Source organism: Saxophila tyrrhenica (genome assembly GCF_035928015.1).
Source record: "Saxophila tyrrhenica strain CCFEE 5935 chromosome Unknown scaffold_19, whole genome shotgun sequence".
NCBI classification, from domain to species: domain Eukaryota; kingdom Fungi; phylum Ascomycota; class Dothideomycetes; order Mycosphaerellales; family Extremaceae; genus Saxophila; species Saxophila tyrrhenica.
Window position 1 is genome coordinate 252,994 of NW_027041751.1, and position 25,854 is coordinate 278,847.

Genomic DNA, 25,854 nt, shown 5'->3' on the forward strand with positions numbered 1-25,854 from the left:
AGATCCGAGAGCCGCCCCATTTGTCTAGAAGGAGCGTGGCTGTGAATGCCCACACTTGCCGGACCGTGACGGCATCAAGTGCAAGTGAATAACTGAACGAACATGGCGTGGGTCTCTTGTCCCATCTACCCTCGGAGCGGACCTAAACCACAGCCACGCCGCGATATGGATCAGTGGCGACGGTGGAAGCTGCTTGAATACTGTCAATCGCCTCCGTGAGGTCGAACAGCATACGCCAGCCAGGTTCTGTTGGACTGAATTGTTGGACCGGCATAGCATGACACACTGTCAATATGGGAGAGGCACAAGACGATAGCAAGGGTCAAAGACAGGACGGTGGACAGGAGAGAGGCCTCAAACTCGACCTCACGCCCGCCTTGGCGAGCATCAACTACAACAGCATCGTAGCCGCCCAAGAGAGGGGTGTATCTTCCGACGATGAGACACCACCCGCCGACGCGCCGGACATACCAATAGAAGATGCTCGGACTGCCATTGGGGTCAGCATTAGCCGCGAACAGACTCGCCTCACTTCGCCGCAGACCCCTGCTGTGGAGAAGGCGGCTGTGATTGAAAGAGCAGGAGACTTCTTCTCCACGGATGGGGCTCAAGGCACGCTATTTGAGGAACCGGAGGAGGATGAGGATATCGAAGAGTCGAAGGAGCCAAGCGAGCCAGTTGAGCAGCAACAACCCCCCGCGAGAGCAGAGGAGGAGGTTCCAAGCCGGATAGAACTCCCAGAACGGTCACCCCGAAGGACACCAGTTCAACTCCCATCTCCATGGCGCGTAGACTCAAAGGCCCGCTGGCAAACTGGTGGCAAAGGAAGAGCAGGGCTCTTTGACGGCATCTTCAACCGAAGACGAGCTTCGAGCGGGCCCGATGCTCCCGAAGGATGGCAGAAGTCTCTCATGTCGAGTCTTCCCTCTATGCCTAAAGGCTTCTCCCTCCCATCGCCTTTCGCCGCCACACATGACGGGGGGTCGAATGACTCGCAGACGAGACCAAGGCCAAGCGGATCTCCCTCACCCCACCGATCCGATACGTCTCCAGCTATTCGCCAGCGGTCGTACAGTGATAGACGTGTTCCTCCTTCTGGTACGCCGACGCCGAGAGGCTCAGAGAGCACCCCAACGGCGACGCCTCGTGCAAAATCGCCACAGCCGAGGAATTACGATGATCGAACGCCGGCGAGGCTGCTGAGAAGGAGTACCTCTGATCATTCTCTGTCCACTCTACGCACTTTGTCCGTCGTGGAATCTCTCGGCGACGACAGCCGCTTCGAGGACGTCTCGGCCCAGGTCAACAGCAGAATCAAAGCTATCAAAGACAGCTGGCAGGATTCTAGCATAAAGCTGCCCAACCTGTCCAACTTTACTCCGGACTTCATGCGGGATCGTGCTGGATCGCTGAACAAGAGGAACAGCCTCGCGTTGCCATCGAACAATACCTCCCAGGGCTCATCGCGGGATCTGAGTCAAGCCTCGAACCAGAGACAGCCCGTCGATCCCATGACGAGACAGCCTTACACTTCTGCAAAGGCAGCAGCGTCCGACGTTACAGCCGGAAGAGCAGCAAGCCATCCACACTTCACAAACGCTTTGGAGCAGCTTGAAGGCGATGTGGTGGTACTTGGGGGCTACAGAGGCTCGATCCTCCGATCTGCTGAGCCTCCAAATCGACAGGTCTGGGTTCCTGTCAAAGTGGGCTTGAATCTTCGCAAAGTCAACCTTGAGGTCGGTTTTGAAGAAGGCGACGATGCCAGGGCTTCGGAGAGCGTCATTGCTGGTGGCATGTTAACGCATATTGGGCCTGTGGACATTGCTAGGAGATTGTTCAAAAGGCTGCGCAACTGCCAGAATGCTCGCACCGGCAAGCTAAGAGTGCACGACTATGGCTACGACTGGCGACTGGATCCTGCGTATCTGTCCAGCGAGCTCATCAAGTTTCTGGAAGGTCTACCTTGCAACAAGCGCCTCACTCCTAGGGACAGACGAGGCGCTACGGTGATTGCTCACTCGCTTGGTGGCCTCATCACACGCCATGCCGTCAATCAGCGGCCGGAGCTGTTCAAAGGTGTGATTTACGCTGGGGTGCCGAACACTTGCGTCAACATCCTTGGGCCAATGCGAAACGGAGATGAAGTGCTTCTGAGCGATCGCGTATTGACTGCGCAGGTCAACTTTTCCATCAGGACGAGCTTCGCACTTCTACCCTTGGATGGCAACTGCTTCTTCGACAAAAACACCAAGGAGCGGTACCATGTCGATTTCTTCGATCCGCAGACATGGGTTGACTATCGACTCTCGCCATGCGTGGCTCGTCCACTACCACCCTTAGTAGCGCCTCCCAAGCCCGGCGGCATCACAGGCTACGTCAGCTCTATGGCCTCCGCTCTCCCAAGCATACCCGGCCGAGCTCGAAAACCCAGCCTCCGCTCCAAGGACCAAGCCGACCCCTCCACCACCACCCCCGGCACCGCCGGCCTCGAACTCATGGCCCCAGACACCGCCGATAGCAAAGGAAATGTCGCCCACGGCAACATCGACCGCAACAACTCCGACGCCGTCGCCTCCCCGCGCACGGCTGTCACCCTGCCCCACGAAAAAGCCATGGCCTACCTCACCCGCACCCTTGCCTCCGTCAAAAAATTCAAACAAGAACTCGACTTCATCCCCGCCCACGCCGAAGGGAACAAATACCCTCCCAACGCGGTCATCTACGGCAAATCCACGCCTACCGTCTACGGCGCGAAAGTCGATGGCAGAGAGGGGATTAAGCATGCGGATGCGTATGATGAGCTGGCTTTTGCGAGTGGGGATGGGGTCGTGCTTGCGCGGGCGGCGATGGTGCCGCCGGGGTATAAGGTGGCGAGGGGTGGGGTTGTGAGTAGTGAGAGGGGGCATGTGACGCTTTTGTCGGATTTGGAGGCGGTGGGGAGGTGTCTTGAGGCTGTGCAGGGGGCGAGGAGGAGGGGATTGGGGTTGAGTACTTGAGTGTAAGATACCGCTGTGGGCGGCTCAACGCCGAAACTGATCTGCAAGTTTGGGCGCGACATTGCAGCTACTGGTTTAGGAACACCGATGTGTACAGTTGGCACTGGCCGGAGTTATGGATATTGTGAAGCTGATGTCGCGCAGCAGAGCATCTTCAAGGTACGCTTGCTGCTTGCCATCTGGCAGCAGACGACTGCTGATGCTTGGAAGGGTAGGCTCACACGTTCGTTCATCTTCAGCTCTGCACCGCGTCTGTCAACGCTGCCGAAACGGCCACAAGTAGGTAGGCCACCTGGGCCATCTTCGTTCTTTCACGCTTCTTCGAAAACATCGAATTCTATCGTCCTTCCACCGCGTGATGCTAGCCTTGCGATTACTTCCATGCCATGTTCTTCAAGTTTCTTTTGAGCATCAGGACCTTCTCCTCTTTCACTGAAGCGTCACAGTTGTTCTACGAGCCTTACCAACATGGCACACTGTAGAAGCAGCTGGAGAGGCGTGCTGGAAGACACAAAGCTCTCAGCTCTCAAAGCGCAGGCGGCTGTTCCGGTTCTGTGGCCGTGTAGAAAAATTCGACATGGCGTCCAGTACACAACCCATCGGCATTCGCAAAGGCTATGGCGCCCTCACAACAGCTCGCTGCCAACGAAAGCGAAGATGAGCTCCCTAACGTCCTCACCCGGATTGATGAGACTTTGGTGAGGTCCTGAAAGAACTGAATGTCCAAGACTCAACCAGCCCTGCAGAGAGAGCAGCTTTCATCCGCCGCTTTGAAGCTCGTCGTGACCTAGCGAACTTGGTGAACTATCCAGAAGGCTACGTGTTCATCAACCGTCTCCACAGTGAACGTCAGTTCACCTTCGTCTTACTCACCCCTCCTCGATTGATGGCAGTTTACGAGAACGGCACCTAGTTCCGCCACTCTCGTAATGAAGAGGAAGATGGTCCACCTCCATACTCCCATCAGTGGTATGCAAACTACACTCACGACAGCGGTCTACCCCACTGGTTCCTGACATCCTACGATCAGATCATGCAAAGTGATGCTGAGAGCTTCCATCTCGGTTTGCCTGATGCCGCCGGAGTCATATTTCCAGAACTTCCACCGCCCTGGTACCAGACTTTCAGATACCCGACAGATCCTCTCCACCCGCAACGGCCACCAGAAGGGCACACATACATCTATGACCTCCCTGTGGGCAATGATGTCGAGCTCAGACGCCTGGCGAGACGGTTTCCAGCTGTCCTCGCTCATCGCCGTCTCGGAAACCGACGTATCTACATAGATTCTCCGCACCGCAGACAACGACCCAAGCATGCAGTCAGACAGCACTGTCCTCCTTTTTCTCCAAGACGGCATGAAATGGCTGGAGGAGACTGCGGCAACCTTTCGCGCATCCTCACAGCCGGGCGCTGCTAATAACTTTCTCCCCTCTCAGTACATCAACCGTCCCAGCGCCATCCAACGTCAGCGACAGGAGCGGGAAGCAAGAGACGCTGAAGGTTTTCCGGACCTGAATCAAATGCCCCACGGCCTTGGCAGCTTTGAATGGCTGGACTCTGTCCACGATCCGCCGCTCGCTCAGGTATTGGGTCTTGAAACTCCTGTAGACATTCTTGTGGCACGACAATTCGGTGCGTTGGATGGCATGGGCGACCTCGACCGCCCACGTACGGTCTTCTATCCGGACGAGCGCTATTTTGAACCGTCCCAAGTTCCCGATGTTCCAGGTCGCTGGGAGTTCATGACAACTCACGGTGACAGCAACGCTCGTGTACTTGCTCAAATCAACTTCAACAACGATCCGAGAATCGACAACGTAGCGCCGACAGCACAGGACATCTGGAATCTCAGGCAACGCTTCCAAGGCGAGTGGCAGCGTGGAGAGCGCGATGATGATCCGACGGAAGGGATCGAGCTTGTCTGGATTCCCAACGATTTTGCGGGTGCAATGGAAGCGGCTGCTCGTCATGGAATTGCAGGCAGCAGTCACGAGCAGTAACCTTCCATCGCTGAGAATGCTCAGACACCATCCTCCAAATCTCATCACTGGTACGAAGAGGAAGAAGAAGGCTAAACTGATCAATGGCAGCTTGCATGATGTAGAAGACCTCAATCAAAGCGCTGTTCTCATAGCCGTTTGTGTGGTATTCCTATCTCATTCTGTGACCTCGCAGATGCCATTCGCCAGCATGCGCGTGCTTCTCACCACCGCTTAGCTACATAGCAAGGGAAGTGGCAGTCAGGCTTCTCCGTGACACCATCGGGTGCTATGAAGCCTTTTGCTGGGTGATGCGATTCTTGCTGTCTCGGAGAACCATGGTGGGAGACTGCCACTTCTTCTCCTATTACGTCGCCTGCGGCTTGACGCTGCAGCAGTTAGTGACCTTGCAGACGACATGCGTTAGCGTCCGCATTCTACAACCAACGAGATCTGAAGCTCTTCACGAATGTAGATTAGCTTGTGACATTGCAGGAGACACCACCTAGCGGCTGCCTTCCTGGAGCCAATGGCGGGCCTAGCAGACGCGAGGCATAATGGACGGACAGCATGGCTCTCCGAGACAGGAGGAGCCCCATCGCCTCACGGGAGGCTCTATAGCAGGCGATAGTGTGGCGGAGAAGGCAGAATCGGACTGCCACGCAGCCTGTAGTTGTACAGCAATGACTATACCAAGCACAAACGCTGCCGACCTTTGCCCACTTGCGAACGCCTCATCATGGACCACACAGCGGTAGTGCCATGTTACTCATCGTCACTATCAGTATCAGTGTCCGTCTCACTCTCGCTGTCCTCGTCCTCATCCGTGCCAGATTCATAGTCGCTCTCCTCCTCGACTTTCGGCTTCGGCTCCCGCTTGCGCTTCGGCTTGTCGGGATCAGCGGTTGTTTGGCCCTTCATAGCGGCCATCTGGCCGGCGATGGTATCTGGGGCAGTGTCAGCAATTAGATCGCAAAGTAGGGCCTGTAAGGACAGCACTCACCTTCCTCAGGCTCACTGATGTCGTCATCGTCGTCCACCTCCAATGCCTTACTGGCGTCCTCTACCTTCATCACCGCCTCCTCCTTGTGATCAAAGCCAACATACGAATCGCAAATGACGTGCATCTGGAACCGGTACTCTCCCGCCTGCGGTGGTGCTTGGAACTGCATCTTCAGAGTCACCACATCAAAGGTCGGCTTGCCTTGATCATCGAACGCCTTCTTGTCGAACATTCCGAATGTAAATGGTGGCACCGCAATCTTCTGTTGCCGGTTATCGGCAAGGAAGATGTGCCATCGTGGCGCGCGGTCGCGTGGCAGATAAGGCGCATACGCCAGAGGGATGGGGTGTTGTTCTGGCTCCTGCTTCTGTGCCGCGAGATCGCCATCTGCGGGATCGATGTCGAGGAGGTCCTTCTCGTTGAGAGGTGGCACGTTTGTGCTGCCAGGCGGGATGAAGCGTGCTTTGACGACGAACTGCACCAGCGAGGATGGGATGATGTACTTCTCGCCCTGCACTTTGAAGAAAGCCTTCTCCACCTTCATCAGAGGCAGTTGTCGAGCGACTTGTTCCGCAGTGCCTAGGTTGTTGGAGCTTAAACCTGCAGCAGCGGCTAGTGTACGTCGTTGTTCGGCTGGCAGTGCCATGAATGACTGGATCGATAGATGTTCCTTCTTGCCAGTCGATTGCTCGATAGACTTTACCACGTTCGGGGTGAAATGTGGTAATTGCATGAGCGGCAGTCGAGCTGATGATGGCGGAATAGCCTGGACCAGATCCTGGCTGAGGTGGAAGGCGGAGAACACGGGCGCGGTGAAGCCATAAGCCAGCGCAATCGACAGGAAGGCTTCCGTCATCCGCAGAGTGGTGGGTGCGACTTCGTACTTTCCAACTTCCAGCGTCTGATCGTCCAACTTCAGGCGAGCAAGGTAGGCCCAGACAAGAGCGAGCGTCTTCCTACGAGCAGGGTCTTCGATCTCATCCAGCTTCTTCCTGTCCTTCGCCGACATGCCGATCGCAAGATCATCCGCAGCCTTCAGCTTGCCTTCTAACTTTCCGAGCCCGGTGTCTGCATGCGCCCCGTCGAAGATGTCCTTGAACTCGTTCGCACTACTCACAGCTGCGGCCACATCTCCCGAGTCCATGCGCTCGTTGAACTCTCGGAACATGTTGCCCGCGCTTGTGACGTACACTTTCTCCTTCGTACGCTGCTGCATTCCGTACCACCACTTCCCGACCAGCCATGGCAAGCCCACACCCAGAAGCGCTCCGTAAAAGACAAGCACATATTTTCCACTTCCTTCCGCAACGAGCAACTGAGGCAGCGCAATGCCAAAGCTCGTGCTCTGCCTTCCATCTGGGTGTCCAAACTGAATCCAGTTGTTCCGAATATCTTCATCCGTAAGCGTCTTGTACGCCTTCACAATGTTGCCATAGTCGTCGTTGACCGACTCTTGCGTCTCGTTCAGCGCAGGGTTTGGCTGCCTCTTGTCCGGATGCATCGTCCTGGATAGCTTCCTGTAGCGGCTGTTGATCTCCTTCTCACTAGCAGACATGGAGAGGTCCAGCACACTCCAAGGATCCCATGGCGCAGCGGAAGTGCGGGTCGTCACAGCCATGAGGTAGACCATATATCCTATCACCAGCCATCCTGCAGCGGCCGTGAGCATGCGCTTCAGCCTCAACTCTTTGCGCTTCTGCTTCGCGCGTTGTGTGTCGATGATGTCCGCATTGTCGGGGGTGTAGTCGGCCGTGATCTGGTGGCCTTTGTTCGCGCCTGATTGGTCTGACGGTGCGTTCAAGAGGGTGTATGTGAGAGGTAATGTGATAAGGGAGGTAATGGTCAGGACGAAGAACGGGAAGAATTCGCTATTCTGGTCGTAGTTGTATTCGGAGGACATGGTTTCTTTGTGGGACTTGGTGGGTTGTCTGGTGCGCTAATAGCAGGGAGTGGTACTCTGCGCGGTATACCGACCGCAAGAGTATTATCCTGAGCAAGAAAGCCACCTAAGGAGTGTAAGAAATCAGCAGTGGGCAGACCAAGAAATGTTGTTACCATTCAAATGTTCAAGATGCCACGTCCCTCCTTCTATTTTCGGTGCCGCCGGCTCGTTCCGCTGAGCCGAACCCTAAGAGAGGTACTTTCTTTGCAAGACGCAGCACTTTCTTTACACGACATCAACTTTGCGTGGATATACAGACTCCATTAACATGTCTGAACGCTGCCTCTGGGCAACGTCTTGAAATCATCGTCTACGGAAATTGGTCTCCTTGTCTCTGAACCGCTACAGACGACTTCTGGTGCTGTGCTGCTATGGCAAATAAGGTATTACCAAAGCATGAGAGATTGCAGTACATGTGACATTGGCATATGGCTCCCCACAGCCTCTAAGCATGACTTACATGACTCTACCATTACACCTTTGGCAAGCAAGCGCTTCCACGATCACTGATATCCCTCAGCTGATCCCAGATGTCAAGCCTCATTTTTGACATCTTCCAGAGCAAAACACCAGATCGAAGTGAAGCTCATCGCATTTGGGACCTGCGAGTCCACCAGCAAATCCGCCTTCCCTGGGTACGAAATCCCGATGAGATCATCCAAACCGTACACTCCCTCGATACGGCGGCAGCAGCGAGCAAACACAGCCGTGGTCTCCGCCGATAGATCGGATGTTATTGGTGCTGAGCGACGTAGTCAGCTGGTCATCCTCTATACGAATGCTGCTGCAGCTTACAACGGCGGCGCTATGGCCCAGCATAGTGTATTGAGCGTGTATATATAGTCGCATTGACCTTGCCACTCTGGCTCGGTGCAGAAGTAAACCTGCAATGAAGCGTCAGCCGGCGCACATCGGAGGCATGCATCGACCGTGAACAGGAAAACGTACGCCGCACGACTTGTACGTTTCTTTAGATTGGGCCAGACTGCTGTTGTTGAGGACAGTGGCGTCATTTGATGACATTTTGAGCAGATGCTCTACGTCCAGGGAAGGCTGTGATTTCGGCATCGCGGACACCGGATCGGAATGGCAGAGCAGTAGAAGGGCTGCAAGTAGATACTGAATGATACCCATGGCGGAGAAGACGGGTACCCGAGTATTTCGCTCGATGTCCTTTGAAAGATGGTTTGAACTCTCACTCGAGACATTGTGAGCGTGGCGGATCTTAAGAAAGAATTGTCGAGTCACCAAGGACGTGAAACTGTGAGTTGCACGACATTTTCAATTGGAGTGTTTGCTCATTGCAAACACATGGTAGCATGCCTTGCCACTTGTGCTAATGTGACACCTGCCAGCATATAACTGCACGTAACCTCCTTTCACAGCCTCTCTCGTGCCACCCAAGAGACTGGCCCTCCCGGCCCCTCCGCACCGCATGGTCCTTTGACGGCACCGAACGATGTTCCACGTCGCATCATCGATTCCTGTCTGGTTGGCAAGATGGCTGTGTCCTGGATAGTCGATAATGATCCCCGACGCAGCAGCGTTGAGGGTATCGCAACTCCTGCTGTGCGTCAGCATCGTCAGCGCCAGCATGTCATGTGCTCAGTCACTACAGAAGGGGTGGCGTACGGGAGGAGGTAGCAGTGGTTGCCCTTGTCCGCACCAATGGAATGCACCTTACCGGCGCTGCGTATCGAAGGCAGCTTTGAGAGCAATTGGAAGGAGGAGACAGCCCCAAGCGGGAGACCGTGAAAGCCGCCAACCAGGTCAGGGCGAGTCGAATGATGAATCTTCTCACAGACCAACAGAGCCCGCCCACGAAAATGATGTGCGCTTTCCGGGTGTATCTGGGTCTGTGGGAAGCCTGCCAAATAACTCGGTGGGCCGCTTTCACTGCATCTTGCTTGACAGCGTTTACAAAGGCGACGTGATGGTGTAGCAGACGTCTGTGTACCACCCAATCTCGACGAGATTTCGTATGTCAAACTGATGGGCGGGAGGGTTCTCCAAAAACGCCTTTGGGGGCTCATGACCACGGGGTGTTCCGAGACCCCTCAGCTTTTGTTCCATTTGTCGAGACACCTGCTGACCCCTCTTCGCAACATGCCTCACGGTCCCACCCCTCAAGCCAGCGCCCTCAACCTCTCCCTCACCCCCTCCGGCAGCTCCAACCCCATCAAAGCCACATACCCCTGACTCCCATGCACATCCCCCTCCATGAACCCCCCACTCGCCACCATCCTCCGCTTTCTCATCCGCGGCAGCGTCGCCTTGAACCCCAGCGCCTGGTCAAAATACCCGCACCACAGGACTTGCTCTGGCTGTAGATCGTACAGCTTCGCTACGACTTCTGTGGTCAGAAAGTTAGACTCTTTGATGACGGAGTAGATTTCTGGCCGATCGAACAAGATGTCCAAAGTGATTTCGTAGGGCCCGGAGTTCTTGGATCGGAGGATCTTGGCGGCGTCGCCGAGGGTGCGGGCGGTGTGCGGGTTGACTGTGCTGGGGGTGAGGGGGGTTTTCCAGGAGGCGGTCTTCTTGGTGACGTCGGCGTGGGCTTTGATGGTGCCATTGGTGGTGGGAGTTTCTGGTTCACGCGAGACGCCGTTCGTCTTGGGGGCGAAGTCGAACTCGGAGTAGCCGATCTTGTAAAGCGAGGTCTCTTCTCCGGGTTCGAGATCCATGAGGTGGTAGACGCAGAACTCGGAGCACAAGCCCAGTGGCACTTCAGTCGTACCGGCCACGCCAAAGGCGAAGTTGCCCGAATTCGCTTTCTGGCCGGCGTAGGGTCCATGGATCGTCGCTATGCGTGCTGAATTGGCAATGCTGGACGCAAGAGCCTGGGTTGGCCCCAGCGCTTCTCCAACGATAACGATTTCGCTTGTGCCTCTCCCGTAGACGTGGAAGTCTAGATCAAAATCCTTGTCTTCGAGCTGTTCATGCTGGTAGCGTGCGTAGGCTCTGACTCGCTTGAGCAGGTTGTCGATCTCCGTGATCAGTACAGCTGCGATGTCTTGTCAGCACCCCATCGCTGGCTATGATGGCGATGTCTGACTTACGATCCCTAACGCTCCCCAGATACATACTCCTATAAGCCACATTCTTCGCCCCCTCAAGCTTAACTTGATACGGCCGTCCCTGCTCAACAGACTTCAAATACCTCCCACCCCACGCAGTCACCGTCCTCCCATCCTCAAGCTGCTGATACCTCGACTCCGTCAAATCCAACCACCCACCAGGTCCCGGCAGGATATCCGGCCTGGTCTTCTCATACAGCGTATGCGCAGCAACAGAAGTCGGCGTGCACTTCGCACCCGGATCAGTGGGTACCGTCTCGAACGTAGCGTCTGAATAAACTGTAGCGACCATGCCGGAGCTCTTAGGGCTGGCGCATTGGCCACCGCATTCCATCAGTTTGCCCATGTGCATGATGCTGCCTTCTGCTCTCTCGCGGAAGACAGGGTCGGCTTTGTACTGCGGGTTGTAGCGTTCGAGGCAGGCGGTGGCGTAGGCGAAGTAGGGTTCTGGGTCGTATGTTCGGCCGGCGAGGAGGACGTCGAAGTCTGGACATTGCTTCATGGCGGCGTAGAAGGGCTCTGCGCCCATTTGCGAGGTGACGATGTTGCATTGGTCGATATCCTGCTGGGTCAGCTGAGGGACAGCAGCGCCGCAGCCGGTGATACGGCCATCGCTGAGCTTCGCAGTGACAAGGTCTTTCGGGATGTCGGCGTGGATCTTCAAGACTTTAAGCTTGTAGTGACTGTCTGTCCGTTAGCACAGTACCACCACACAGCAACTTCGCTGAATGAACTCACTTCTCCTCACACAACTCCCCAACGACCCGCCCCAACTCATCAACCTGCCCATCCAACCCCGCCCCTCCACAACTCCCGACCATCAGCGGCACCCTCCAGTTAACAACAGCCCTCAACAACTTCCCCAAGTCCCTCTTATAAGCGTCCCTCGGACAACTCATGCTCCCACTCGCCAGCTTCGTCGGCCCGGAATCCGTGGATCCAGAGTCCAAGACAATCGCCGTCGGCATCTCCTTAGTGGAGAGGTGGGAGAGAGTGGCTTGGAACTCGGCCTCGTCGAAGCCGTAGCCGAGCATGCCGACGGGGGTGAGGATTTGGCAGATGGGTTGGCGGGACATGGTTGTGGGATCTAGTGTGAACATAGGACAGGAGGGGAGATAGATGGAATGAGCGATAGGGATACGAGAGATACGACTAGGAAAAAGTAGCAGCGGGATAGCGAGGGCAGACGAGGAATATACATACCTCTCGCACCTCACCTACAGCGGCCGGCGATGCTGTTATCCCTTCCGCTCGTTCAGAGGCATTGCTGCGCGAGATCGGCGTTGCCCAAAGGTCTTCACCGATGAGGAGCTACGAGACATGGCCATCAATTAAGCTAGAAATGATGGAGGGGAGCAAAGTATGACTGGAGAAGCGACGTTGGTCGCAAAGGAGGACATGTCGTTGGCCGGAGCGTATACAGCGGGCTTGGCAGAACATAAGCGATTGCGCTTATCGCAACGCCACCAACTCCTCCCCCTCGTTGCGACCTGTCGCGCACCATGACCATGAAGACTTCTAGCCCTTTTGCGAACTGCAGACGGCGCACAAGAGGGCCGACTGACGATCATCTCCATCGGCAATGCGACACTTCCTCCGCGCTCACTATACGAACACTTCGGTGCAAGACTAGCAAGCGATGGACAGTGAAAGCGGCCAACGGATCATAGCTGGCAGTCTTCTCCGACACGAGATAGCGACCAAAAAGACCACAACCCCCTCGCCAGTGGGCTGTTATCGTCTGTGAGAAGGTCCCTTACACGGCTCGCTCTGACCCGGTGGGCCGCTTTCACTGTCGACATCTTGACTGGAGACGGTCAGTGCAATGACATGAACAAGTTCTCATATCATTTCGATGGCACCTAGCTACCATAGCGCAGCTTCAAACCTCCCAGACGCCAACCATATGCGCAACGCCATCTGAATGCCTCATGTTGATCCCTGGGTATACCTCCATATCCCTTTACCCATCTCGATCCATTACGCCATGCACGTCTCAAACCCCTTGCGTGCGGAAAATGCAGTAGTTTTGCTCGAATCAACTCTCCCTCCTTACTGCGGCGTAAAGTAATACGACACAGTGTCGCAAAACCAGTTCCTGTTATCCTCTCCCGCCACCGTGCCCATGTTGTCATCCACAATCATCGACACCGAGTTCGCTGTATTCACCGTGTACATGCTGACCTGGCTGTTCTGGATATGCACCATGTGCTGCTGGCAGTTGTGCGTGCCGACGCAGTCCTGGTCGTAGTTGTTGAAGAAGCTGTACAGCCCAGTGCCGTAGATGAGCACGTTGCGGCTGTTGACGATGCGCAGGCCCCAGGCGTCTTTGCACGGGATCGGGCTGCCGTCGGTTCCGCTGCCGCAGATGGCGAATTGCGGGTCGTCGTAGGCGGTGTTGACGGTGAAGGGCGCCGGGGCGAGCGGGTTGGGCTGCATGTAGGGCGTCTCGGATTGCATGAAGCCGGAGAAGACGGCTTGGGCGCCGTCGATCTGGTATTGGTAGAAGATGGAGTGCTCGGAGGCGGTGCCCCACATCCAGATCGGTCCTTCGGACTGGATGAGCGCGCCGCGAGCGCTGTAGAGAGAGATTTGCTGAGGTGTCTCGTGGTCGAGGTCGTGGTCGGCGACCCAGAACCAGGTGTTCTCGAGGTAGATACCGGAGGATGGCCGGGTGGCGTGGAACATCATGAAGACGCCTTCGCACTGGAGGTTGACCTGGGTGGACTCTGGGTTCTTGCGGCAGTTGCCGTATGCTGGAGGGCCTTGGAGGTCGGTGCCGGCTGAGCCACCGATGCGGACGTGGGTGTCCCACATGCCAGACTCGCCTTGAGGAGATTGCATGTTCCATTCGATCATGATGGCACCGCTCGCTGGGCCAAGTGTCTCGAAAACGAAGTCGCTGATCTGGAAAGAGCCTTGCTCGCCGCCAGCTTTACCGACCTGGAAGACTGGCTTCGGCTGCTTGGTGTTGCTGAAGGACTGACCATCCGCGAGGATCAACGGCCAGATCTCACCAGTCATCTTGGCACCTGGTGGAACAAGAACGGTGTTCTTGACGAGGTAAGCGCCATGCTCGAAGTAGGCGACCTTGTTCTGGCTGGCAGACATCTTCAAGAGGTTCACGATGGCGGCGGTATCGTCAGTAGAGCCATCACCAGCACAGCCGTTCTGCTTGGCGGAAAGGAAAGAGCTGGCGGGCATAGTCTCGTATTGCGGGCGTGATTGCGTGAAGATGTTGCCGTTGCTGTCAAGCAGGCTTGGAGCTTTCCTCGGCGCGATGATGGCATTCTCCTGCTTAGAGCCCTGCAAGGTGGTGTCGGTGCCTTGGCGGGTCGCATGGTAGCCGTTACCAGAAGCCCACGTCTGCACCTTCATAGGCTCAAGCACGGTGTTGTTGTTGTAGTCGACGACCGAAGCGGTAGTGACGCCGGACATGTCGACGTTGTCGAGAATGAGCGAACCACCGGTGGGGTAGAAGTTTGAGGAGTCGTTCTGGTAGGCAAAGCGAACGCCATATTCCACGTCCTTCATGACAGTGTCTGCAAGCAAGACAGAGCCCACGGACTGGTTGGTTGGGTTGACGGACATATCAAGACCTGTACCACCACCGTTGACGGTGAGACCTTGGAGAGTCCAGCCCCAGTTCCAGTTCATGTAGACAGCAGTCTGGCAGTTGTTGAAGGTCATGTTGCGGGTGGTGAACTGCTGGCTGCCAAAGAACGCACACTTGCCACCGTTGTTGAAGACGAGGTCGGCCATGAAGCCGCCGCTTCCGTTGTCCATAAAGATTCCCACCTGGGCAGTGGCCGGGTTGTCGCTCATCTCGAAGACAATGTTTTGGAGAGAGGTCGCCTGAGCCACCTGCCAGTGAATACCGGCACCGCTCAGACCGCCGCCCCATTGCGTGATGTCGATCTTGAAGTTGCGAACCTGGCGGAAGAAGTTGTTCTGGTTGGTGAACCAGTTGACCGCCGAGCCGTTGGAGAGATATGCGTACGGGTCGGCATCAATGACAGCCATGCCGTCGAAGTCGGATGAGGCAGAGATAGTGGGCAGGTCGGTGGCGTCGCCAATCATCTGGGTGTAGTAGTACATCTCAATCGGCTTGCTGACAAGGTAGTTGCCGGGCGGGAAGTAGACGATGGCCGGGTAGACGGTGGTGGAGTCACATGGTGTGTCTGGTCCGCCACCGCAGCGTTCTCCGTCAGACATGGCCTTATTGATGGCCGCGGTGTCGTCAGTCTTGCCGTCTCCAACCGCGCCATACTCGAGAACGTTGCGGAAGATCTGGTAGTTGGCGGCAGGTGCGCCTTCCGCGTCGGGATCCCATACCGTGTCTTTCGAGTGGTCGACATTCGCAAGCCAGTAGCCGCCGGGTCCGGTGGGTGGTGTCGTGCCTTGGGGCGCCGGCCTTGCCGAGCAGAGTAATGCGCACAGCGCAGTGGTGAGGAGCGTCAAGCTCTTGATGGTGAACATGGTTGCTGAGAGAGCGTGCGATTTTTGGTCGTGATAGCTGAAGAGCAGTTGTTGTCAGTGGCCTGCACTGAGTTCGATCGTGTTCGAGAGAATGAGTTGCCGGAGTAGGCGAAGTTTGTGCAAAATCAGAAGAAGAAGGTGTCGCAGCCACAATATGTGTCAGGAACGATTGTTGTGAAGTCGCGTTAAGCCGTGAATGGAGGAAGGAATGGTGTGACGTCTCGCGCCTGCCTCGTGGACAATAGGGATTGTGTTGTCAGGTGCGACCCGCCCAAGAGGGAAAGAACAATAGAACAAAGAAAGCAAATCGCAAAAAAGCGAAGGGAGGCAAAGGGAGGCAATGTCGAAGCCTTGAACGAGAAGTAAAACACGAAGGCGACGACGAGGTTAATAAGGAAGCTCAATGGGAGAGACGTACAAGCGAGGATGGTTTCGCGGTTAATATGCCTTCTCTTCCAGTCACACCTTCTCTTCGCCTGTTTCAAGCAGCCGGTATCCACTAGAGTCTGCACGCTGGCGAGACTCCAAACCCTTGCCGATTGCCTTCCAACTTCCTTCTTTATATCCTCCTTCCTTCGCCTCGGTCTCTTCTCTCAAGGCAGACGATGAAATGATCAAGGGATAAGTGGTCTTACAGTACCACCACCACCTACTCTTGTTCCTTTGTCCTTTTGATCACATCTACCAGCCTCCTGGACCTCAGTCTTTCTTCTACAACTGAGCAGGTGCCACCACCTCACCATCTCCAACGAGCAAAATACTCCGACGGCAGCGCCATCGCGCACACCCTTGTCCGCCATCGCAGGACCAGCAGGCGACACGCCGATTTGCCAGACGACCAGATTAGAGTCCAAGAAGCCGCCTCGCCGCCTGGTTGCCGAGCAGGACAAACGAAACTTTACCCTCCAACCACGACCGCTTCAAAGGCAGAGACTAGATAGCGTAAGGGGCACGAGCGCTGCGGCAGCAGGACGCAGGTGAGGTCGGCTCGCTCGACACACCACCCAGCCCTGTGCCGGGAGAGGGTCTCGCTCAGACGCGGCGCCAAACGCCACTGCCGTCGGGAGGAAGATGCGTGCGCTTATTGGACGAAGGCCATCTCCGAAACGCAGTGTTGCGGATCTGCTACAAGACTCTGTCGCGGGACTTGGTCGTGGCACAGCTATTCGTTCGTTCTGCTACATACATGCGACCGCAAGTATCTTGGACGGCCGACGGGACGTGGTCCTTTGATCAAAAGGCTGCAGAAACTTTGAGACGGAGAGTTCACGCGATCGGGGCAGATGGCAGGGTTCGTCACGAAGTGATGGCCAAGCTTTTGACGATCGACGGCTTTGAGTTTGGGACCTTGCAGCCATCCTCACGAACAACTTCTGCTGCTCGATGAGGAAGTTGCAGACAAACGGACGGTGACAAACGGGAGAGGAGGTGTAGAGTCAGTATGTGACTGGCTTTGCGCATGATGCGGTCTCGCCGATCTTCATAATGCATCGTCATCCATCGTACAACCTCCCGGTACCTGGCCGGTAGCCACGCTCTCGAAGCAGCGCAAAGGCAGCTCACGCACACTCCACGGCCCCGTGGCACATGTGCGGGTGTCATATGCTCATTCGAGCCTGACAGTGTGTATTTCATCTTTGTTCGTTTCATCATCATCCATCAGCATCATCCCTCATTTTTATCATGGGAGTCACTTGAACTCCGCCGCATTATCACGCTCCTTCTCAACAACCACAAACTCGCCCTTCTCAGCTTCATCGAGCATCACCCTCGCCACCTCCCCAATCCTCTTGACGCCCTCTTCAAGTTTCTCCTCATCCTCATAAGCCCAACAAAGCCGTATGCTCGTCTCAAACTTCAGCCCGTCGTCGCCTGGGACTTCAAACATGCTTCCTGGCGCAATAATCACATTTGCATCTGCTTTAGCACGAGTAGCTAATATATCCGCCTTCAAGCCTTCGGGAAGTGAGAGCCAAGTGAAATATCCGCCGATGATCTTACGATCTGTCTGTGGGAGGGAGAAGCCGAGTGGGAGCAGGTGCTCTTCGATCGCTTTCATCAACAGCTTGTACCGCTTCGCGTAGGCAGGGCGTAGCGTATGCTGGATGAACTCCTGGAGCTTTCCGCCATTGACCAGTTCATGGACGTAGGTGGATGTTAGCTGGCTGGGCGCGCCTCCGGAGCACGTTGTGCCACTGTTCGTATCAATGTCAGCTCCGTTCCCACCAGATGAGGATGAACCACTCACGTCTGGCTCACACCATAAGCAAACCTCTCACTCCCCTCCACCCAGCCCACACGTATCCCCGGCCCAGCAATCTTCGAGAACGACCCATTCGAGCACGCATTCCCGAACCCATCAGCGCCCTCCCTCTCCGTCCCACCCTCCAACTCCCGATCCACATCCACCAGCCGCGGCAAATGCGCCGTCGCCTTCATCCCCAAAACCCCGTCCATGAAAGGCTTGACCTTCTTCTCAATCATCTCCTCGGCCCATATGCGGCCCTCTATCCTCTCCACCTCCTCCGCCTCCGCCGGCCACTGCAAGAAATCATAGACATCGTCCGCCACGACCAACGCATCCACTTCCCGCGCCAACTTCACCAGATCTCTCCTCCGATCCAATGACATAGTTCTTGAACTTGGGTTCGCGAAACTCGGCACACAGTATATAACATGCTTATAGCACTTCGCCCTCTGCCTCCCCGGCTTGTACATCGGCGTATCCCTCCCTTCTTTCCTAGCCTCCTCTTCACTCTTCTGTATCTCCTCGCGTAAGAAGTCTATATCCACCCCCTCGCTATCTTCAGGCACCGCCCTCATCCGCCCGCCAAATCCCGCGTCCTCGAAGATACGGAAAGCGAGGAAGTACGCCGGCGCTACGATCCAGATTGTCCGCGTGTACCAGGGATCGGTGTAGACGTTGAGCATGCAGCCGAGATTCTGAGATGCGCCGCCTGTGATGCAGATTCGGCGGGCGTCCGTTCCGTCGGAGGGTAAATGGCGTTGATAGAAGGCTGTAAGCCATTTCGCGATGCTGTTGCGTAAAGGCTCGTAACCGGGGTCTGGGCCGTAGACGAGCGCCTTGCGGTATATATCCCGGTCGTCAAGCACTTTCGCAGCGGCGTTTTTGAGCAGGTCGGCAGGGAGGAGATAAGGAGATGGCTGGCCTTTGAGGAGATTAATTTGTGTCTCTGTGGATTTGAGCGCGGCCATGGCACGGGGTTGGTAGATGAAGTATTCGTGGGGGAGGACGAGGAGGAGGACGATGAGGACGAAGATGGCGAGGCCGAGACCGAGGCAGATCAATAGGGCTTGGATGACGGGGAGGATGAGGATGTGGAAGATGGAGGGGTGAGACATCGTGGGTGATAGAGGTGGTGGTGGTGGAGGTGCGGGCAAGAGCTCTTGGAGATGAGATGGAATGATGGAGCCTGAACTTACGCCAGTGGTAAGTCTACATATGTACCTTGTATACGTTGACAAGGCTGTGCCTTCTGATGCGGGGATGGAAAGCTACATTACACGACATTGGAGGAGCAGAGGTCGATTTGATGCAAGGAGGGCGCTGTTCAGAGCCGCAACATCTTGGGCTGAGCACGGTCCCTTGCACGCATGTCCATGATCATCATCGTTATCTATACACTATATGCCTCAGAAGGCACATCCCTCGTGCACGTGATCTGAAGGCGAAGACACCGCCAATGCCCCGACACAGCCTCCAACCCATACCAAGGTATCAAAGGGTATCACTTCCAACCAACCCAATGCCACATATCCCAACCCTCACTCATCCTCCCCACCTCCCTCACAGCACAAGCGGCTCTACCACTTCTTTTTCTTCTTCCCCTGGTCCACATTCGCGCTCGCCAAAATCGCATCAAAAGTCTTCGCGCTATCCACCACATGCGCGCTCTTCGGCCGTTCGTTATTCGGCGTCACCGGCCTCGAACCCACCGGCGAACCCCCATACCCACCAGCAGATTGCGGATATCCAGAAGGCATCGCCCCGTCCGGCGTCACGCCCATAGGCAACGGCAGAGCTTCCAGCCCGATCCCCAACGAAGAATGCCGGTGCGAAGCTCGATCTCGACTGCTGACGCGGTTCTTCTCCGGATTGAGCAACCCCCCCGGCGGACCAGGCGCAGGCAAGCCCTCCGTACTCGTGCGTGAGGGCAGCGCAGCGGCGTTCATAGCCTCCTGCTCATGCAACGCCTCGTTCATGATGGGGTTCTGCTTCGTCCACTGCTCCGCCATCACCCAGCAGTGACTGCGCCTGTATATTCCTTCCACACCGTGCTCCACAACATCACTCGGCAGGCTAACGACACCTCCGCCCTCGCCGACAGAAAACCACGTCCGACTCCCACCCGCACTCGCACCAACCCCGGCAGCATTCGGGTTCGCCCACGGCACACCACCCCGCGGCGGCTCGCAGAGGAAATACTCCACCCCTTTCGTCCACTTCAACCCGGGCGCATCACACGCCAGCATTGGCAGAGCCTGCAGAACAACGTACATGAAGATCCACTGTCCGATCCGCAAATCGACCAACTCGGCAATCGTACACCCATGCGCCGCGCGCTTCTCCATTTCCCGAAACATGTCGACAAAAGGCGTGACTTTCGCGTCTTCGTTCCAGGTTTTGCGGAGGATGAGGCCGATCTCGTCGTCTTTCAATTTCTTGCCAATGGCTTTGACGTCTTTCTTCTTGTCCTGGCCGAAATCTGGGCGGGTGGATTTGATGCTCGGTAGTAAGGGGAGGTCGAAGGGGACGGGCGGTTTCACCGGAGGGGAGCTGCGGTCGTATTCACTTAGAACCGCGCGGAGGCCTTTGACAGTGGGACCTTCGCGGGCGCCGGAGTCCTGGCTCACGCCGTCGACGGTGCGGGTGGTGAGGTTGTTGCGGTCGACGAGGAGGTCGTAGAGGGAGCTCATGTCGTTGTACAGATCTCTCAATACCAAACGATTGAGGCCGGAGGTCTCGAGGTCGTTCTTCTTGCTGCTGGCTTTGGGCGGCCAGGCGCCGTATTTCGCCTTCAGCATGCCGAGAAGGTTCTTCCTGAATCCGAGGAAGGCTTCTTTCCAGGCTTCAAAGCGCACGCCCTCTTTTCGCTCGTCGGACATCTTGGAAGCCATAATTCCAGAGAACAGAGCCGGGAACTCAAAGTCCGTGAGGAACAAACGGATCGACGCCGTTCGCTTGTCCAGATCCATCGCCGCGCGCGTCAGTCGATTCTGGATGACTGAACTTATCAAATCGTACTTCTGACTCTGCATCTTGATCAACTCCCCATGCTTCCCCGCCGCGTGCGTGAATGCTTCATTGAACAAGAAAACGCTCTTCATCCGCTCACTCAACACGATTCCCTCGATCGTCTTCTCCCGACTCGTCCGCACGTCCGCTAATCCGAGCTCCTCGACGTACGCATCGAAGCTCGAACTCGCAATCTCTCCGAACGTACTCCCATCTAAATTCGAGAATTCGTAGGCTTTGAGGATGCCAGAGATGGTCATGAAGATGTGGAATAACGAGTGTTTCTTCGACGTCGCGACGAGCGCTTGCCCGCAGAGGAAGGCGAAGCAGTTCCGGATGTCGATGAGGGTCTGGAGGTCTTCCATTACGGGATCCGCAGGTGTGGGACGGTCTTTGTCTTTGCTGCGAGGAGGTGGGGTTTGGAGGGGCGTGGGGAAAGTGCCGTCGGTTTTGAATTTGATGGGGAGGTAGAGGTGGACTTCGGAGGGGGTGTCGGAGATGTTGGAAAGGTGGCCGCGGGATTCGGTGGAGGAGGAGGAGGTCATGGTGTATGTCTTTCCAGGAGTCCGGCGTTGTTGGGGTGGTGAGGCGGGGGGTGTTGAAGGGTCGTTCAGGGAGAGACTCTGCGTCCTGACGTCCAGCGGTGGTTGACGCCTTTGGTCGTTTCCGGGTTGTATGCCGTTGTTGTTGTAGCGGTCCCCAAACGCCATCCTTTTGAGAACAGACGACGACTCAAACACCGCCGAATCAAGCTTGAACGACGGTCCCTTTCCCATAGTCCTCGGGAACAGATACACCAAGCAATTTCCTTCCGCATCGTCCCACATATCCTGCATCGCCCGTCCGTTCACCAGGCCCTGCGCATCGTACGGCGGCTGCTGCGGATGTCCAGCAATCCACGCAATCGGCCCTCGAGTATCGCCTTCATCGCTCTTGCCCATCCCGAACCAGCTTTTCTCCTTCTTGTGCTCTTTTCCCCCGCTGGTAGGCGTCTGTGGGGACTGACCGGGAAGGACTAACGTCGGCGTCGACGGGCGACTCGACACAGGCGTTCCAGGTCGCGAGTTGCGGTCTTGTGACGAGGAGCGTGAATATGATCCGCCCCCGATCGTTGGCGGGGGCATAAGCGGACTCGGAGCGCCGGCGCTGTAGCCTTGCTGGAGCTCTTGTAGACTCGGGAGGGTTGGGGTTCCTGTCGGTGCGATGTACTGTCCTGAAGCTGATCGGGGAGTACTTCCGTCAGGCGCGGCTTTTCTAAGTCTGCTCCTGTCGGATGGTGCAGAGCCGGGGAGGGGCTTGTCGTCGGGCGTCATGTTTGTCGACAGCGAGGACAGGCGTTTGTGCGCCATGTTCGCGGACCGTCGTGACGCAGTAGGGGGTAAGGATCGTGAGGCTGAAATAGAGAGATGCTAGGACTGGAAAGAGAATGAATTATATGCAAAGAAACAGAGAATAGCGGGGTGTTGTCTAGGTCTTCACGTGGCCATCTGTAGTAGGGATGACTGATGTTTTGCTTGCCATGCAGCGAATCGTGCCCAGCTCGTGGCGCCTAGGAAGAGAAGGCCTAGGATGTCGTGGAACGGAGAGGCACAGCAGGCCATGTGAGGATGCCGTTGGTGAAGTGTTTCAAGGTTCGCCCGGGTACCTGCCTACGTAATTCTGGAGACGTCCACGGGTCTGCCAATGCCCGCAGCCGCCAATGCATCCCTGCTCCGAGGTCGTCAGCGCGGCCATACTAGTTCTTACCGCTATTGTATGCTGGTCTTCTAAGCTGCGTACAGACGCTGGCGAGGCGAGGAGGGTGCGATGGGGTCGAATGTTGCAGGAAGATTGAAGATGGCAGAAGAGACGATCAGGAGGAACAACAGAGTGCAACCGTGCGCCGTCTGGGCGTCCGGTAGAAGGGACGAAAAGATAAGCAAGACCTCCAACACCATGCCACGTTCGCTATCCTATGGGAGCCAACTCATAGTGCACTATGACGAGATTAGGTGGTCAAGCGGAAGATGTGAAAACCCGTGAGGCTCTTCACACTCGACAACACACACGAAGCGTGCCATGCTTGAGAACTACGGGCGATGTTAGGGCCCAAGCAGAGCAGATGTTGCCATAAACCATACTAAGCAACGTAGGCATGCAAAAGAGCACAATTTCCTGGACTCAGCTCACGTTCTCCTAGAACAAGGAGGTATTCCGGTAACTGGTAGGCGAATTCTCCGCCCGTACACTGATCTGGCGATCGAGAGGAGGGTCGCTCCTGAGGTGCTCGCAAGCGACCCACAAATCAGCCATTTCAAGCAAAGCAAAGGTTTCGCTTGAGACCTTGGTGGAACTTCAAGAAGCTCGCAAGGCTCGCTTGGGAGGAGGTATAGCAAGTTGAGCCCAGGCGAGGCGGTCTGAGAGGCGGGAGTCTGCACCATAAGTCGTGGCTAGAACGGCCTGCCAGGCCAGCGACGAACAGCGCTCGTTTACTGCAAAAGAGAGGCAATAGCAGCCTTGCGAGGCGATCAGTCCAGAAAATGGGACGTAAGCACATGTCTCGCTCGCTCGCTGGATGACACCGGAAGCTTCTTGCAGACGATGAGGTGGTAGCCATTGCATCGATCGGCCGTAGATCATCGCCACGATGCTGTTTGTAATGTCGCTGTACAACAATGTCGTTTCAACGACCAGCATAGAAGCACTCATCCTCCTCCTAGCCGTACTGCCCAATAGGTTCAAGGAAGGTAGACGCTAGCTCTTGTCTCCTGCAACGTCACAAGCTACTCTATGTACGTCAAGAGCTCCAGATCTCGTTGGTTATAGAGCCGCGGACACTGTCGGAAGTCAACTGCAAAGTCACAAAGCTGCTCGAAGCCCTTTCATCTCCAACTGGCTGCCAAAACGCGGACACTAACGGATGTCATATGCACCGTCAGAAGCTAACGCACAGTTGGAGAGGCTCGCGGCTGCTCGAGTTGACGAGGAGTCGCCATTCGCTGTGAGCGTACGGAAGCTAGTGGGTGTCTCCTGCAAGGTCACAAGCTAGACTATATCAGAGCTGTAGCTGGCATCGCACAAGGGGGGAGGGTAGACAGGCAGACAAGAGACAGTGGAAGAGGCCATTCGGGCGCATCTGTCAGTCTCTCGTTCTCCGAGACGAGGTTGCGGTTGAAAACGCCACATCACTCTCCTTAGCGGGCGGTCACTGTTTGTGGGAAGGTCGCTTGCACGATTCATTGCAACCTGGTAGGCCGCTTTCACTTTTGACGGTTTGACAGGTGAAATGGCGGATGTAGTACGGTGTACCGCTACATACAACTATCTACAACAGCATCAGCCGCGATCCTGCCTTCCGCGCAGCCCTCAAGGCGCGTAAACCCTCCGAAACTGTCTCATTACAAGCATTATTCATCAACACACAAGAAAATACCCGAGATAGCAAGCCTGCTACACCTCACACCAGAAAGCCCAACCCAGCCAGAAGCAGCACAATCATGGGAACCTCCCGCCCGGCAGCACCACCCGTGCTTGGCGGAACCGAAGGATAAGCGGACGCCGATCCCGTAGGCGCCGCGACCGAGCTGCTGTTCCCGCTGGCATAAGGCCCTGGAGAGCTGGTCACAATGGGCGGAAGAAAGCTACTCGGCCTGTTGCTGCTGGAGCAGGATGAGCAGGGGATCGTGCTGTATTGCGTCGTCCAGCGCGTGGTTGTCCTTGGGGCCTTCGAGGTAGGTGCGAGTGATGAGCTCGGTGCTGTCGAAACGGGTACGGCGGATGAACTTGGCACTGGTAAGTTCGAGGAGATTGAGCAGAGGGTCGTGGTGTAATGTGTCCGAGTCCTCGTGCGAGTGACTGGTCCTGGATGTGTCCAGGTTTTCGTGCGGGTGACCGGTTTGGGATGCTTTGACGGTTTGCGAACGCGAGTCGGGCTGGAAGAGGGCGTGATGGTGAATGTTTTGGTCACTTGGCTCGTGGTCTCGATTGTAAAAGTCCTCGTGGTCTCTGAAGATGAAGACGCCGGAATCGCGCTGCTGACAGGCAGAGCTTGGCTACTGCTTGCTGATACGTAGATTGTTGATTGATAGACAGACGTTACTGTAGAAGTCGTGCTGAATGTCCGGGTATGCGTTTTGCCACCGCCGACATGCGTTGAAGTCAGAGGGCAGACCGTCGTGTAGATTGTTGTTAGATCGGTCACGGTAGTTGGCGGTGGAGCGCTAGAGCTTACTGCCGCTACGGAAGAACTGGCAGGTGGAGTGTCCGTGATCGTAATTGTAGATTGAACGACGGAGGTCAGAATGGAAGTCGTTGTAAAAAAGCTCGTGTGGACCTGGCTCTCTGAAGTAAAGACCGACGTCGCCGGGCAGACAGTGGTATACTCCGTGGTAATATCTGTCACGACAGTTTTGTGAGGCCGAGGTGTCGAGCTTGAGACAGGCGCAACGGTGGAGCTGCTGCTTGGACTCGACGAGATCGTGACGGTCGACTTGTAAGTTGAGGTGAGGATGGACACAGTCGTCGAAGTACGAGTGGTAACGACGCTGCCGGAAGTGTACGTCGACTCCACAGGGCAAGTGGTTGTGTACAGAGTCGTAATGTCGGTGACCGTAGTGGGGTAAGCCGGCACAGAAGAGCTGTGTGGCGCTACCACGCTGCTGGACGGAGAAGGTGGTGCGTATGTGTATGTCAAGCTCGACGCACTGTACTCAGGAATATCGGAGGCCGAGCTGGCAGGGCTGACCTCGCCAGACGTTTCCGTGCATGTGCTGGTGGAAGATGCTGACGATGCCGCCCCGGCAGTCGATGAGCTGGCTACCACGCTCTCCGACCCGGCCGGCAGGTTGGAAGAAGACGAAGCATAGCCAGTTGCTGTAGTTGAACTCGATTCTGCGTTCAACGAGGAGCTGCTTGAGCCGTACGCCGGCGGCGCCGCACCGTAACTTTGCGCTGCCGTCGCGCTTCCTGCGCACGCGAGGCCCAGCACTGCTAGCCTTCTCAGCATGGCGAAGAAAATAATGAACGAACAAACGAGTGTATGAATGGAATAAGAATCTGGGTCCTGTAGGCTCGCCTGCGATCGAGGAGTCGGAAAGACAAGGCCGCCAGTCTTCACGTGCAGATATGAGATCAGCC

At 56.1% G+C, this 25,854-nt stretch overlaps 8 protein-coding genes across 8 annotated transcripts; 2 read left to right on the forward strand and 6 right to left on the reverse strand.

The window, feature by feature from the left end:
* Positions 1-293: 293 nt before the first annotated feature.
* LTR77_009782 (uncharacterized protein) lies at positions 294-2,996 on the forward strand (the record flags this gene model as incomplete). The annotated part of the gene is made up of 1 exon (XM_064807008.1): positions 294-2,996. The coding sequence occupies one exon, from the start codon at positions 294-296 to the stop codon at positions 2,994-2,996; it is 2,703 nt and encodes a 900-aa protein (XP_064654824.1).
* A 1,205-nt stretch (positions 2,997-4,201) lies between these two features.
* Positions 4,202-4,999, forward strand: LTR77_009783 (uncharacterized protein; the record flags this gene model as incomplete). The annotated part of the gene is given in 2 exon segments (XM_064807009.1): positions 4,202-4,270; positions 4,283-4,999. 2 exon segments carry the CDS (start codon positions 4,202-4,204, stop codon positions 4,997-4,999), a joined length of 786 nt encoding a protein of 261 aa, XP_064654825.1.
* A 744-nt stretch (positions 5,000-5,743) lies between these two features.
* On the reverse strand, positions 5,744-7,881 carry SEC63_2 (secretory subunit; the record flags this gene model as incomplete). Its single annotated transcript, XM_064807010.1, has 2 exons — positions 5,744-5,925; positions 5,982-7,881. 2 exons carry the CDS (start codon positions 7,879-7,881, stop codon positions 5,744-5,746), a joined length of 2,082 nt encoding a protein of 693 aa, XP_064654826.1.
* Positions 7,882-10,049: 2,168 nt separating this feature from the next.
* Positions 10,050-12,079, reverse strand: LTR77_009785 (uncharacterized protein; the record flags this gene model as incomplete). The annotated part of the gene is made up of 3 exons (XM_064807011.1): positions 10,050-10,930; positions 10,986-11,686; positions 11,742-12,079. 3 exons carry the CDS (start codon positions 12,077-12,079, stop codon positions 10,050-10,052), a joined length of 1,920 nt encoding a protein of 639 aa, XP_064654827.1.
* Positions 12,080-13,055: 976 nt separating this feature from the next.
* Positions 13,056-15,482, reverse strand: LTR77_009786 (uncharacterized protein; the record flags this gene model as incomplete). Its single annotated transcript, XM_064807012.1, has 1 exon — positions 13,056-15,482. The coding sequence occupies one exon, from the start codon at positions 15,480-15,482 to the stop codon at positions 13,056-13,058; it is 2,427 nt and encodes an 808-aa protein (XP_064654828.1).
* A 1,690-nt stretch (positions 15,483-17,172) lies between these two features.
* YEY2 (Valine--pyruvate aminotransferase) lies at positions 17,173-18,845 on the reverse strand (the record flags this gene model as incomplete). The annotated part of the gene is made up of 2 exons (XM_064807013.1): positions 17,173-17,677; positions 17,731-18,845. 2 exons carry the CDS (start codon positions 18,843-18,845, stop codon positions 17,173-17,175), a joined length of 1,620 nt encoding a protein of 539 aa, XP_064654829.1.
* Positions 18,846-19,307: 462 nt separating this feature from the next.
* LTR77_009788 (uncharacterized protein) lies at positions 19,308-22,088 on the reverse strand (the record flags this gene model as incomplete). Its single annotated transcript, XM_064807014.1, has 1 exon — positions 19,308-22,088. One exon carries the CDS (start codon positions 22,086-22,088, stop codon positions 19,308-19,310), a length of 2,781 nt encoding a protein of 926 aa, XP_064654830.1.
* A 2,271-nt stretch (positions 22,089-24,359) lies between these two features.
* On the reverse strand, positions 24,360-25,723 carry LTR77_009789 (uncharacterized protein; the record flags this gene model as incomplete). Its single annotated transcript, XM_064807015.1, has 2 exons — positions 24,360-24,749; positions 24,818-25,723. The coding sequence occupies 2 exons, from the start codon at positions 25,721-25,723 to the stop codon at positions 24,360-24,362; spliced, it is 1,296 nt and encodes a 431-aa protein (XP_064654831.1).
* Between the last annotated feature and the right edge of the window lie 131 nt (positions 25,724-25,854).